We start from the raw sequence: 14,264 nt of genomic DNA on the forward strand, positions 1-14,264 counted from the left end.
ACGTGAAAAATTGCCTTTAAATCGGTGCAGCTCTAATTCTGACCACACATCCTCTCCTCAATCAGTGATAATTATGCAAGGGGCTTTTGTGCTGTTTTGAGAGTCAACACTTTTCAAGCCTTGACTTAAATCTTTAATGTAATATTCTTTAGTATTAAATCTAATCATATACAAGTTTGTGCCCACCTACCCAGACACACACGCATCTAAAAGTGGCTATAGCATGATTTAAAGCCTTTATCCAGCATTGTCAGCAAAATGTAACTAAATGGCTAATGTAGTCAGAGTAAAAGCCCTGCAGTTTTCTGTCCAGTGATTGATACAGCGTCCCAGGCAATATTAACTCTTCTATCATATCACATAACTGTCACTGCAGTACATTTACTCCTGTGCTTCTGTCCTATCTGCTTCACTGAGATGAGCTTGAATGGGAGTGCAATGATCATCGTTAACAACTTTTACACAAATAGTGTGTGTGTGCATGTGCGTGTGTGTGTATGGACATTATATAGTCTGTATGCATTGTTGGAACTATATGGAGTGTGCATACATGCCTGATTATTTTGACATTGACCCCTGCAATGGCTTCCAATCTTTCTCAGACAAGTATACAAGCATGAAGGATTTAAATGGACATATAAGTGCACTTACTTTACTTATACTAGCAGAACTTACTCCACTGGTGTCTTCTAACACACTAACATTTATTTTATGTCTATACCCTTAGAGATACGTGCATATGCACATGTTTCTTCTTATTACTCTATCTGAAGACTTCATAATGGTCGCCTTGTACCAGCCTTGTACATTTAACCTGAGATGAAAAACAGTTTCCCTTGCACCAACGCATTGTGTATTATCCTTTATATCAGAGATCTAGAAAAGCCTATAGATTAATTCAGCCTTGTTCAGACCAAAAAGAGTCACCCTTCCACCTTCAGTGGGATAGAAAAGAGCTTCTTTCTTCACATGATGTATTTACACTATGCCGTATTGAGAAAAGTCAGTTTTGTTATTTAAAACTTTAGTAAAAATGCCCAAATACTCATTCAGATTCAGTTATTGAAAATTATTAACAGCACAATAAATGATTTACATCTCTATTTATTTATTTTTTTTCCTCTTCCCAGACACTGCCTCAGAGAGGTCCTATTCGCGATCACTCTCGCCTCCTGAGAACGGATTTAAAAACGCAGAGTCTCGGTTGTATAGAAGTCAGGGCGTGGGCCCGACACGGGCACAGCGCTCTCCCCGCACAAACAGGCGTGTAGCTCACGCACCACGTTCACATTCTCAACCTCGCATCCCAGTTCACTCTCCATCCAGCAATCTGTCCTCGAGATTAGATTTCTCCAATGGTTATGATACAGACAGTAGCTTTGACTCAAGAGGGCGTCCTAACGGAGCATTACGCACTCATGCTAACCGTGCTTGGAAGCCCATGCGCCAGGTCCTCAATGTAGACAGCATACTGAGCAACAACAACGAGAGCCGTCTCCCCAGCCTGGGTCAGCAGACCTCTGACCCGAAGAGGCTGCTGTATGAGCGTGAGACCAGCTGGTCTGCGCGTGAAGATGGTAAAACTAAAAACTTGATGACTATTTACGAGGATGAGCAGCGTCATGAACTGGGCAGCAGGAGCTCACTGGAATCAGAAAGCCGTGAAAGAGAAAGGACCAAAGGCACTGTTAACCACTTCACACTAAAAAAAGAAAACTGGAAGAACCAGCGAATGGAATCTGGATATGAGAGCAGCGACAGGCTGAGCAATGGCTCGGCTGGTATGGACTCTCCCGTGGTGGAGAATGTAGGTGCAAGAGAGCGACGGCGTGTCCCTGAGGTACACATGCTGAGGTAAGAGTGGCTTTCTGTCTACGTTTTTCTTTTTTGGCATAGGTGGAACTGAATCCTGGCAAACCAGTCCCTCCAGGATTTTGCCATTTTCAGATTGCAGAAATGAATGCAAAATCAGGCAAACTCCCACAATATTCAGAGGAGCTTGCAATTTTTCAAAATTACCACTGATTTTCCTCAGTTTTGGGCCAAGACTCGCATCACATCTTTGATTCATGTGCGTTCCACACGAGTACAGCTAAAAGGTTTCATTTACCAACAAACATCACTGTGAAAGACAATTTCGTGCAATTGTAATTTCTGTAATTCAAGTAGTTTTCTGAGGGGGGGGAAAAAAAAAAAAAAGCAACGAAAAACTCAGTTGCATCGCTAATTTTTTAAAAAGTCACAGCAAAATCGAGCATTTTTGGCTGTAACAATAAAAAAAGAAAAGTTGCGAAATCCTGTACAGACTGAGTATTTGAACAGATGATTTGAGGGGTTTCTGTGTAAATGTCGTTACAAGCAAGTCAGAGCCTGTATTAAACAGGGTCGTTATGAAATGCAAAAATTGTCAGTGAAATTTCTGACATTAGAAATTGCTACTTTATTATTTTCAGTTTAATTTTGAATGCCTAGTTTAAACTAAATGTATTTTGACACTGTATAGAAGTGCTGCTGTTTTTTTAATAGTTAACAGCTATAGCTGCACTGTGTTGTAAATAATGAATAATGTTTTTATAATGGTGTGAGGAATGGTGTCATTCATTTTTGGTATGTGGGTTAGAGCATTTTCAGTCAGGCTTAACTGCTTTCTGGTAATGTGGTAATTTAATGTGCCTGATATTTCTCAGCTAAAAACATTGTAGCCCAGGCATATCTTCATATTGACTAGATGTGTATTAAGTGGTTTATCTTATTACGAAGGTACAAATGCAGGTTGCTGGATGAAATGCTGAATAGAAGGGCTATTCCTCCAATTTTTTCACAATTTATCATGTGCAACGCTGTTATACAGCATTAGTTAGCAATTTTAATGAGTGCTATGTTACATTTATTAACGCTGACACTTTTATACAAAGTGCTATCTAGCTACTACCTCACCACCACTAAACATGCACAGTATGTCTTTATATGTTCAGTTAAACATTCCTGAGCTGGAGTAACACTGTCATTTTATTAGAGTAATCTTTATGGCTCCATCCAGACAAGTTACTGAGTGTGCTAAAGTGCTGTAGCTTTGTGCAAGCTTTCCCTTCCTGCAGTAGAGTTCGATGAGGAGAATTGCTGTTGCAGTAATTTACAGACTCATTCATTGAAATTGAATGAATGTGGTGCTTGGCAGTGTTCCACAGATCCAAAATAATAATAAAACCTTAAGACCCACTCAATTAAAGGCTCAATTTAAACTGCTTGAAGGGAAATAAGTGACACAGAAGTTTTTAGTAATCACAACAAAGATGAGCATTTTCAGAGACAAGGTTTGTCTGTGCTTTTTGATGCATGTTTGATAATCTTGCTTTTTCATTATTATTTTATTTCATCTATATTTTCATGGTTTTTGCAAGCAAGGGATATGCAACCAAATATTAAGTGATATTTACTTTAAGACCATCCGTTCCTATACTTTTGCTCACCTAACAATTGGGTGGTCTGCCACCAATGGTGCAATGTAAGTTGTTGAACATCTCTAGATGTAAATATGAGGATATGAAGGTTGACATTCTGGTCTATTGTCTCGTATTCATCTTTTGATCTCAAACCCAAATGTCTTCAATGTATAGCGAAAACAATAGAATTGGCCCAGAAGGGGATTGTATTTGTGGTGTTAATTTACTGGAAATGTAACAATATTTAAGCTTAAATAAAATAAATATACAATTTGCTACTTAATACTTTAGAGCATACTATTAGTCTCAGTAGAAAATTAAGGTATTGTCATGTGGGAATGTACCAGAAGTGGAATGCCACTGTCAATAGCATTAATGCTTTGTGTTTTAGATCCAGCCTGTTTTGGTTTTGAAATTTGGTAAACCTTTTGCAGCCAACTTGTAATTTAAGGTGTTATCAAATACTTCCAGGATATATGTTAATAATAATAATAATAATAATAATAATAATAATAATAATAATAATAATAATAATAATAAATGTTTGTCTTCTGAGAAAAGGGCTAAAGAGCCATGGTAGTGATCACATTCCACCATGGTGAAGCAATGGTTTCGTGTGTGCGTGTGCGTGTGCGTGTGTGTGTGTGTGTGTGTGTGTGTGTGTGTGTGTGTGTGTGTGTGTGTTCTTGAAAAGCCAGGGCGTGGGGAAAACCTGTAACCTGCAATATACACTGCCAAATCCACATGAGGAGTTTAGCAATTGTGTTTTGTCACTCAGTCTGTTAATTGTGTACTTTTTAGGGACCCAGATTACCAACAGAGGTATGAGGACTCAAAGGCAGACAGTTCGCAGACTCCATTTTCTTACGGTAAGTGCTTTGATGCTAAACAGAACAAAATAAGATGGATGCCGTGTCAGACAACTATGCCGAACTTTTCTTTCGTTGTTCTTTTATATTCTGAAAGAGATTATATGGCAAAAGTGAGGGAGGGAGGGTGCAGGAGAGGACGGGATGCAGCAGGAGTGTGTGCCCTGTCTGTTCATCCTGGCACATGGCTCACAATAAAGATGTCATTCAGCCTCCTACGGATTATGCAACAACACAACGTACTCGTCAGTTTCAGCAGAAAGTAAAACAAAGACAAAGAAATGTTTATTTCTCCAAATCGTAGTCCAGGGCAGTGGCTCTTGCTTCTCTGCAGGAGTGATGCAGGATTAACAGACTGCTGCTGCCCAGCTGTGCCCACGCTGCCAGAAAATGACAAGAGCAGGGCTGTCAGGAACGTGACATTTAAACCCACATGATTTTTTTTTTTTTTTTTTTTTTTTTAATATATAAAGTGTTTTTGTTTTGTCTCTGCTCTTATTTGATCTTCACGATCATCATACTCCAAATGACTTGACATGTTAAAGGGGCAAACAAAAAAAGTGAGCTGTAGATGTTTTTGTCCTGTTGAAGGTGGTTTATATAACAGTTATGAGTTGATGAATTGAAGCGGAAAGAGCAGCATTTAGAACTGACCTCATGCTGGCCTGTGAGTGCCTCTATACCCATGGACATGTTTGCTGACCTTAAAGATTTGTTCTTTCTATCTTCTGTGAGATGTTCATTCATTTAATAAATATTAAAGTCAATCATATGAAAATAACAAGATTTTTCAGTTAATGCCAAACTGCATAAATGTCATTCTTGTATGTCATGCATGTACAGTTGCAATCAAAATTATTCAACCCCCATTGCAAATCAGGTTTATTGTCAAATTTGCAGACTTTCAGCTGTTTGCAATTAACAATTCAAGCAAAAGCAATTGAAATCGTTCTTTCCCCAAATTCAGCTGAAAATGCAAAATGTAATGATTTCTCCAGTCTCAAAATTATTCAACCCCTTCATGGCAAGCATATTTAGTACTTAGTAGAGCACCCTTTTGCTGTTATGACCTGCTGCAAACTAGATGCATAGCCAGACACCAGCTTCTGGCAGTGTTCATGAGGAATCTGAGCCCATTCTTCATGATCAATGGCCTCCAGTTCAGTAATATTTTGGGGGATTCATGCTGCAACCGCCTTCTTCAAATCCCACCAGAGATTTTCTATGGGGTTCAAGTCAGGTGATTGTAATGGTCCTATAGAATCTTCCAGGACTACTTCTGCAACCAAGCCTTTGTGGAATTTGAGGTATGCCTGTGATCATTGTCCTGTTGGAAGGTCCAGTGACACCCAAGCTTCAGCTTCTTCACAGACAGCATGACATTTTCTCCTCGGGTTTCCTGATATTTCAATGAATCCATCTTGCCTTCCACACGCTGCAGGTTTCCAGTGCCAGAGGATGCAAAGCAGCCCCAGGGCATCACCAAGCCACCACCATGTTTGACTCTGGACAAAGTGTTCTTTCTTCATTCTTCTTCCTCCAGACATACCGCTGATCCATCGTGCTGAAAAGTTCCAGTTTTTTTTCATCGCTCCACAGAACAGAATCCCAAAACTTTTATGGCTTATTTATAAGATTTTGAGCCGACATTTCTTGTGCTCTTGGGTCAGTAGTGGTGTACGTCTTGGAGTTCTGGCATGGAAACCTTCTGTGTTTAGAATGCTCCTTACTGCACTCACTGAACCTTCAGTGCCTGTTGCCACCAAGTCTTGCTGCAGGTCTTTTGCAGTCACTTGAGGGTTTTTCACAACCTGCCTCCTCAGAAATCTGGTTGCAGCCATTGATAGCTTCCTTTTTCTGCCCCGTCCAGGTATTTCATTTATTTTCTGCCACTAGCCAGTTCAGGTAATTAATGTGTTCCAGCTCAAGCACACGTGGTACAACTAATGAAGCCCTTGATTAGTTGCATCAGGTGTGTTTGAGACAACACCTGTTTTGCATATTTGTGCTGTTGTGAGGGATTCTATTCAGGGGGTTGAATACTTGTGAAACTGGAGAAATCATTGGAAGTTGCATTTTCAGTTGAATTTGGGGAAACCACTTGAAGCATTCGTTGTGTTGAACTATTTCAATTGCTTTTGTTTGATTTGTTCATGGCAAACAGCTGAAAGTCTGTATATTTTGACAATAAACCTGATTTGCAATGGGGGGTTGAATAATTTTGTTTGCAACTGTAGGTGCAGCAGTTCTGGCATGTTATTTCATGTTTGATGTTGACTTGTATGTAAGGTTTGTGTTTCTCCCTTCTATTTTATTCTGTTCCACTGTGTTCAGTGTGTTCATTCTGCTGAGCGTTAGTATCTTGTGTTTAAAGCTGCAGGGGAAGATAAAACATTTATCATGTGTGGATCAAACTTATATTGAGTGGGTTATTGTAGCGAACCTGATTAATTTTTTTCAACCAAAGTCTTTATGACAAATTATAAGTGAACAAAAGTGATTAGTTTGTTTTGGGTGTAGCTGAATTTGCTCATTATTATCCACAGTGGTTGGTATAGTAGTGCTGCATCAACATGAAGATTTTTGCTAAAGATGTCAAATCCTTTTAGTTTGGTTTTGAATTTTAACTACAGGCTGTCCCAAAAATCTCCATAAATAAGGGACTATGTTTCTCAGCACCACGTTGGTTGTGTCTTCTTCAGTGGATGTCTACTTCTCTGCTATTTCCAGTCTTTTTGAATTTGTTAATAAGTTTGCAACAGTTTTGTGTGTGATGTGCTTGTCCTGTTGCCTCTTAAAGTCCATCGCAACCTTGCGACAGCTTCCCGATACAGCTATGAGAATGATTTCAATACGTCCTTCTTTTCTCAAAGGCATTCTTAAAGGCTGTCTAATACAGTGGAGGAAATGAGTATTGAACGTGACAACATTGTTTTCAGTAAATATATTTCCAATGAGGCTGTTCACATGAAATTTTCACCAGACGTCAGTATTAACTCAAGAAATCTGGAAATATAAAGAATTCACAACATTAAAGTCCATAAATGCAGCACAGTCAAGCTGCCACTGCTGGGCCCTTGAGCAAGGCCCTTAACCCTCTCTGCTCCAGGCACGCTGTATCATGGCTGACCCTGCGCTCTGACCCCAACTTCCTAACATGCTGGGGTATGTGGGGGAAAAAAAAGAATTTCACTGTGCTGTAATGTATACGTGATAAATAAAAACTCATTATATATGAAGTTATGTGTAATAATAAAGAGGAATGACACAGGGGAAAAAAGTATTTGACTCAAAATGTTTAATTATCGGTTTTTAGTTTATTACCCACAGTATTTTTTTTACTCTGAGCTTTCGCTCAATTTACATGTCTACTGTGCAGAAATACACAGTTAGAATCATTCTATGGGATTCCTCTTCCCCATATTGTGTATATTTTTTGTCCTGAAATGCATAAAATATTAACTTCAATGCAGACTATAGCCACAAAAACGGAAGAGTGCGTCATGCCATATAATTGAGTTTCTCCTCTCTGCTGCCATTCTTGTCACAAAATGTTTGATATCAAGAAGCCACTTGTGAAAAACAAACACATGCAAATCTGATTACACTGGTTTTTGATCAGATTTGAAACCACATTTATGTTTGTTTTTTGGTCATTCAGAATGCATAATATCCTTCCTGCTGAAATCAGTTATGCTTTAAAAAAATAAGAAAGAGGGGTGGGAAGGGTTCTGGCTGCCTGAACGTAGCCTTTGTTTTCACTATCTTTTACCTTTTTAGGAGGGTGTTTAAAAGAAAGCTGCTTGTTCGTGTGATTTCTTTTCTCAAATGCTAACTGCCCTGTATTTTCCGTATTTTGTCTGCATTTGTTTAAGCTCAGTGCTCCGCTCACTACTTTCCCAGCTGAGAGGTGCATTTTGTGTCCCACCAGCTGTAGCTAAAGGTCAAGTCAGCAGGAACTACTGAAAGTTCAACCTGTTAAATGGACATAGCCTTTATTGGGTTGGATTTAGTATAGCATCTTAACATAAAATGAGAGCTGTTTCTAATAATACTGTGTGCAAAAAAAATCATTATTGTATCATGTAGAACCTGATACATATATCTGACAGAAATCTGATCTAACTGCAAGTTGCTCATCGTAGCTTTGTAGTGATGGCTGTTTTTGGAACAGAATTTCTACTGACGAAACTGTTAGTGACACGTGACTTGTTTTAGCATTTGGCCTCCAAATATATCTTGAAGTTTGGAGGTCAGTTACTGTATGTTTTCTGCACTTTTGACGATCAGTATCTTGTGCTACTGTACATTTTGTCATATTAAATCTTCACAATTGTAAAAATGCTAAGAGCAGTTTTACTATTTAGGAGCAAATATGTTCGATTGTATTAAATGTCCTTTATGTACACTTTTGTACCTTATCTGGCTATTTGTTTGTATGTTCATGGTTCTGAATTTAAGTTTGGCTGAGCTAACATACAAAACAGGTGTGGGACAGTGAGCTGAGTTGTGGCACTGCCAGTCATCTCACTCTCCCAGTTCAGACCAGAATTTATGGGTGCAGTTGTACCACCCATAGCCCTTCCCTTCCAGCCGGTCTATCTTAAGCTCCCACACTGCCAGGAGCACTGCCACAGGCCTGTTTCGCCACATGATATATTTATGTCCTTAATTGATGCTTCTCCAAGTGTGAGACTATGATTAGAATAGCAGTGTTCTGTGCCCTTGGCTGTGTTCAGTGAAGGTGTGTACACATGAACGAAAGAATTCACAGGGGCAGTGTAGATGAGATCATGTCTCAAACTGTGGTTATTGTTTTTACTGCTTAGAAAAATGATTGTTTTTATTTCGCAGTGCTGTTGAATTATCACGTCAAGTTGGTCAGAAGGTGTTGATTTTCTATAATAGCAGTTCTGATATTGTTTCCAGCTATAAATCAAATGATCGGTTTATATCAAATGCGCTCATTCTATATACATTATTGTTTTAATAGTAATAACTAATTCACAGGGACTTGCATGGAAAGCACTACACAGAATCCAATTTTTAATTTAAAGTTTAATAATAAACTGTTTGGGGGGAAAAAACCCCAAAAAAACAAGTTTAACAAAGTAAACTATGATCGTCGATAGTCTCATGTGTCAGCGCTTTGTAAAGGTCACTAAGTTTTCTTTCATGAGAATGTCTTCAGGACGGAGAACGTTGCATCTCGTGGTTTCTAGGAAGCATGTGTGTTTTAGTCTTATTTATTTCAAGAAAGAGGGGAAAAAAAGAGGCATGTGAAGGAGTGACAGTTTACAGCTTATGTAACGTAAGTGATCACAGGACCTAACTTCTCTCCTGGAGGTTCCACAACATTCCACTACACTTTGTGGCCAAAGGTTGACCACACCTGACCACCTACTGTACTGTAAATGTGGGTCTTCCCCAAACTGTTGCCACAAAGTTAGTAAGACAGAATTGTTTAGGATGTTTGTATGCTGTAGCATTAAAGTTTCCCTTTGCTGAAACAAAGAGCATCACAGTGCCCCTGTGCACAAAGCGAGCTCCATGATGCAGTGGGTTGTCAAGGTTGGAGTGGAAGAACTCAAGTGACCTGCACAGAACCCTGATTTCAATCCCAACATTTGGGATGAACTGGAATGCCAAGTGAGCCCCAGGTGTCCTCAACCTCACTAATGCGCTTGTGGGTGAATGAACAAATCCCCACAGCCACGCTCCAAAATCTAGTGGAAAGTCTTCCCAGAAGAGTGGAGGTTATTATAACAGCACAGATCTGGAATGGGGTTTTTAACAAGAACATATGGGTGTGATGGTTAGATGTCTACATATTTTTTGCTATATAGTGTATTTTAAAAAATGATATGTTTATTAATACATTTGAAAATGGTAATTGCTGTGAGAATATTGAGGCCATGCTGTTGTAGGAAAATAATCCACAATGGAATACCACCCCAAAGTGGATTATTTTCCTATAGCAGCATGGCCCATTGTGTTTTATTCCTTACTAAATCAATCATGAGCAGGCTGGTCATATGCTTTCTAGTTGGAACATTTGGCCTTCCCAGAAAATTAAAAGCTAAGCCCTCAGATTCTGTAGAAATATTCCTAAGTGCAGTGATGACTGTAGGGCTGCAGCTAACGATTATTTTCATAATCGATCAATCGGTCAGTTATTTATTTATTTTTTGCCTAATTCGATTAATCGCATCGCATTTTTGTAATACAAAATAGTTGAAAAATCCACAAAATGAGTGTTACAAATATAAACACTCTTATATAAAAATTATAAACCTTTACATTAACACAACTGTTCAAGTGTGTGTGTGTGTGTGTGTGTGTGTGTGTGTGTGTGTGTGTAAAAGGTCTATTTTATGTATAAGTATTTATGCATTATTTTAAGCGATGCACAAATAAACAACAATAATTAAACTACACTCATAAATTAATAATAAAATCTCACTTTCACTGCACCTTGTGGTTTCTGTTAGTAACTGCCTTTAGACATATTATTTTACTTGTGTTTAGTTTGATCATACTGTTTTAATTAGACATTACAGATCTCGCTTGCACTCGCACTGTTTATCACCGCATCTACACTGCGAGTGAGGAGCAACGCGGCCTTGTTACTAATACATCACTTCCGTTATAATAAACGACAAAATTTACACTGCATGCATGCAAATGCACCATATAATGACTAAACTTAAATTAAACTAAATCTTTTAAGAAACTTGCACCATTTTCCCAAAGCCTTTGAACAGTGGAGCATTTTATATATAAACATATAGACATGTTTGTGCTCGTGCACCACTGTCGAGCTTCCATGCTACACAAACTCAGCTTTGTAAAGTTTACAGGTTACAGTGTTTAATTTAAAATGTGCCCCTGCCTTACGCTTCCATCTGATGGTGACTGAGGTCATGTTGGGTATAAAAGGTAATGTTGATGTAAACAGTAAACAAGAAATTTATTTTCATTGTCTCTGGGTATTCTGTTAAAACTAGCGGCATCGCATTACGTGTGTTTGACGTCATGCACCATTGACTGGAAAAGGCTTATACGTATGGTATACAGTTTTTAAAAAAAAAAAACCTGCTTGTGTTCCATTTAAGATGATACTACCTTTCTAAAAATTTACACACTAGACGGTAGAGTATATAGTGCATAGTGTAAGTGTGTAGTACGTCATTTGGGACAAAACTTTAGTATTTGCTTTCCGTTGTGTGTTTTTGGAACAGAGATAACTTAATAAGTAAACATGCCCCGTGGCGCGCAGACCAACTAATCAATCATGAGATTCATCAAGAACAACAATTTTCTTAATCGATTATTATCGATTTTATCAATTAGTTGTTGCGGCTCTAGTTGCCTGTTCTGTGATTAATAACACTCTGATCATATTTCACATTTATACTTCTGTATGGGTATGACTGCAGTGCAACAGCTTTATTTGACCAGCAAGTAAAACATGCAGGAAGTACGTGAGCTATACAGTGAGCCTTCAAACAGCAACAACCCACAAATGGTTTGTGTAAATCTTCACCCGAACAAGTGCAAAGTCTTCTGTTTTGCTCTCTGTTAATAGCATTATATCTGCTTCCATCACTTTAAGTTGTGGCCTTCAAACAAAGATCCTTTACACGGGGCTTAGCAGCTTAAACATGATCGGCTTGGAAGAAGAGGGTAAAAGAGAAACCCAAATCAAGGTCTAAAGTTCGGTCATAATTATGGATGTGGCTGCTAATGCTCTGAGAAAATAACAGAAGGAGGGAGAAAGCTGTGTGCTGACGCATCACATCTCTGTCACGCAGGGTAGTGCAGTTTCAGGTCTCTGGGTTTGCGGGCTGTATCTCAGGAGAGAAATTGCACCATCCTGCTTAAATGCTGCTATATCCTGACCATGCAGGGCTCCCCCCCCCCCCAATTTTTTTTTTTGTGTGCTTTTATTTTCCTCAGGCATATCTGCAGAATGCTCATTTTTGTACTTTCTTTGTGCAGCATTAAGCAGAAAAAACTCCACTGTGCTGATGAGTAGAAATATTACAATGACAATATAGTTTCCACATTTAAATAAAATAATTTCAGGTTTAAACTTTTAAATGATTTGTACTTTAATCCGGCTAGAGTTTATTAGGCATTTGGATACCGTTTAAAATGTTTAGTAAGTTTGCACATTAACCAAAGTATGTATCTGCAGTGTGTTCTCTTCCCAGCAGCGCTTTGTCTGGATCCTGAGCGCCCCCTGGTGGTTTTATTTTGCTTTCACATTTTCCTTTTCCTCTCTTAGATGATGTATCTCCTAGGAGGAGAAATGCTGGTCTTTTGAGGCAATTTAGATTTGCTAAAAAATCTTATCTACTAGTGACCTGATGACATTATTTCCTCTGTTATTCATTGTTTACTTGCTGTTTGCTGTGTTTACTCCATGGATTTTTCATTTATTTATTTTATTTCTTGACGACTAAGAGGCTAGCTTAGACTGGGAAGCAGCCAGTGCTTTTACACTACCAAATATTCATTGTTCTCATTTCTTTGTCATTGTGCAAATCCATATTTAGCTGAATTAATTTAAAACTGTTCATACCAACTCTGTAAAGACATACTGCATCTTTTTGTGCAGATATAATACAAAATTGATGAGCAGCTCAAAACTGATTTGATATCCAGTAGAAAAGTATGTCTTAAACAATTTTAATAAAGTAATACGAGTCTAATTTGTTTTCTCGTTTTCTCTTTATAGGTGAATTGCGAGGGAAAACTTACGAACATATTCCCAGGTAAAGCATTGGTGAAGGTTTAAAAATGTTTTGTCTCTGAAACACATTGGGCACTTTTCAACATTTCAGGTTGTTTTGTTCTGTTTCTGGAAAGTCGTATTAATTCATTTAATTTCATTGTATATCTTGTCAATGTCTTAAATCAAACACAAAAATCATTGTTAAATTAAATGGCATGATTAAATGATATTTTCTTTATGTAATAGACAGAACAGAAGAGGTCACATGGACAGAACTGACGGAGTGAATGGTAGTACTGGGACTGGGTTATTAAGCAAAACAAGCAGCTCCGAGTGGAACAGCTCTGATGATTTGGCCGGTCCTGTATCAGAGCAAGAGGATTCTTTATTTCGCACTGATGTGCCTCCGCTTGTTCATCACAAACCATCCCAGAGTCTTTCTCGCACCTCAGTTCCACCATTACCCCCCAAACCCAAAGTGCTGAGATCTGAAAACACGAGAGTTCTAATTCCAAACTCTGCTCACATGAGACCCAAATCCCCAGCCTATAAAGGAGCAGCTTTGTCGAAGATGAGCTCGGAGATATGTTTCGAGAACTCTGAGCCAAACATGCCCTCCTCATCAGACAGCAGCTCTAAATCCGGCTCGTCCGACCAGGACAGGAACGATCTGTCTGCCAGTGAGAGTGAGGACAAGTGTCCCAGCATCCCTGATTTTTGCGTCGAATCCACTGCCACGAGAGAGTATGCAATCCCCACCACCTACTTTTCTGTTGATAGCTGCATGACAGACACTTACCGGGCCAAGTACCATAAGAAAATATCTGCGGCAGATTCTAAAACAGGAGAGCACACATCATCTAGTGAGAGCGATCATGGGGAAACTGCATCCCCAGCTCTCGCAGACGTAAAGATGCCAGATCTGTCCAGAACCAAGAAAGAAACAGGTATTATTGCTATGTAGTCCAAATTTTGACATCCTAATAACTTCTTGTAGGAGACCAGACCGCTGGGTGTAAAACATTGAATTTGACCCAAGAACATCCTTTATTTTTCAGCCCGCACCAGCAGTAAACCCCTCGTGAAATGGAATCCTGTTTCTGTAAAAGGACTGGATGAACATGGCTTCCTATGACACCAAACATCAGTCCCACCAGACAGAAAGGTAATTATTGTATGATGTATTGTGTGTGTGTGTGTGTGTGCGTGTGT

General features: G+C 38.9%; 1 protein-coding gene across 2 annotated transcripts in view; it reads left to right on the forward strand.

Annotated features, from left to right (window-relative positions):
- Window positions 1-14,264, forward strand: part of LOC128632970 (inactive ubiquitin carboxyl-terminal hydrolase 53) — a 49,889-nt gene that overhangs the window by 34,190 nt on the left and 1,435 nt on the right. For both annotated transcript variants that reach the window (XM_053681326.1, XM_053681327.1), the window contains 5 exons: window positions 1,131-1,854; window positions 4,245-4,312; window positions 13,056-13,092; window positions 13,299-13,999; window positions 14,111-14,217. In XM_053681326.1, the coding sequence (XP_053537301.1) occupies window positions 1,131-1,854; window positions 4,245-4,312; window positions 13,056-13,092; window positions 13,299-13,999; window positions 14,111-14,187 (1,607 nt within the window). In that variant the 3' untranslated portion in view covers window positions 14,188-14,217. The remainder of the gene's footprint in view (window positions 1-1,130; window positions 1,855-4,244; window positions 4,313-13,055; window positions 13,093-13,298; window positions 14,000-14,110; window positions 14,218-14,264) is intronic.

Source organism: Ictalurus punctatus, chromosome 7 (assembly GCF_001660625.3).
Source record: "Ictalurus punctatus breed USDA103 chromosome 7, Coco_2.0, whole genome shotgun sequence".
Lineage (NCBI taxonomy): Eukaryota > Metazoa > Chordata > Actinopteri > Siluriformes > Ictaluridae > Ictalurus > Ictalurus punctatus.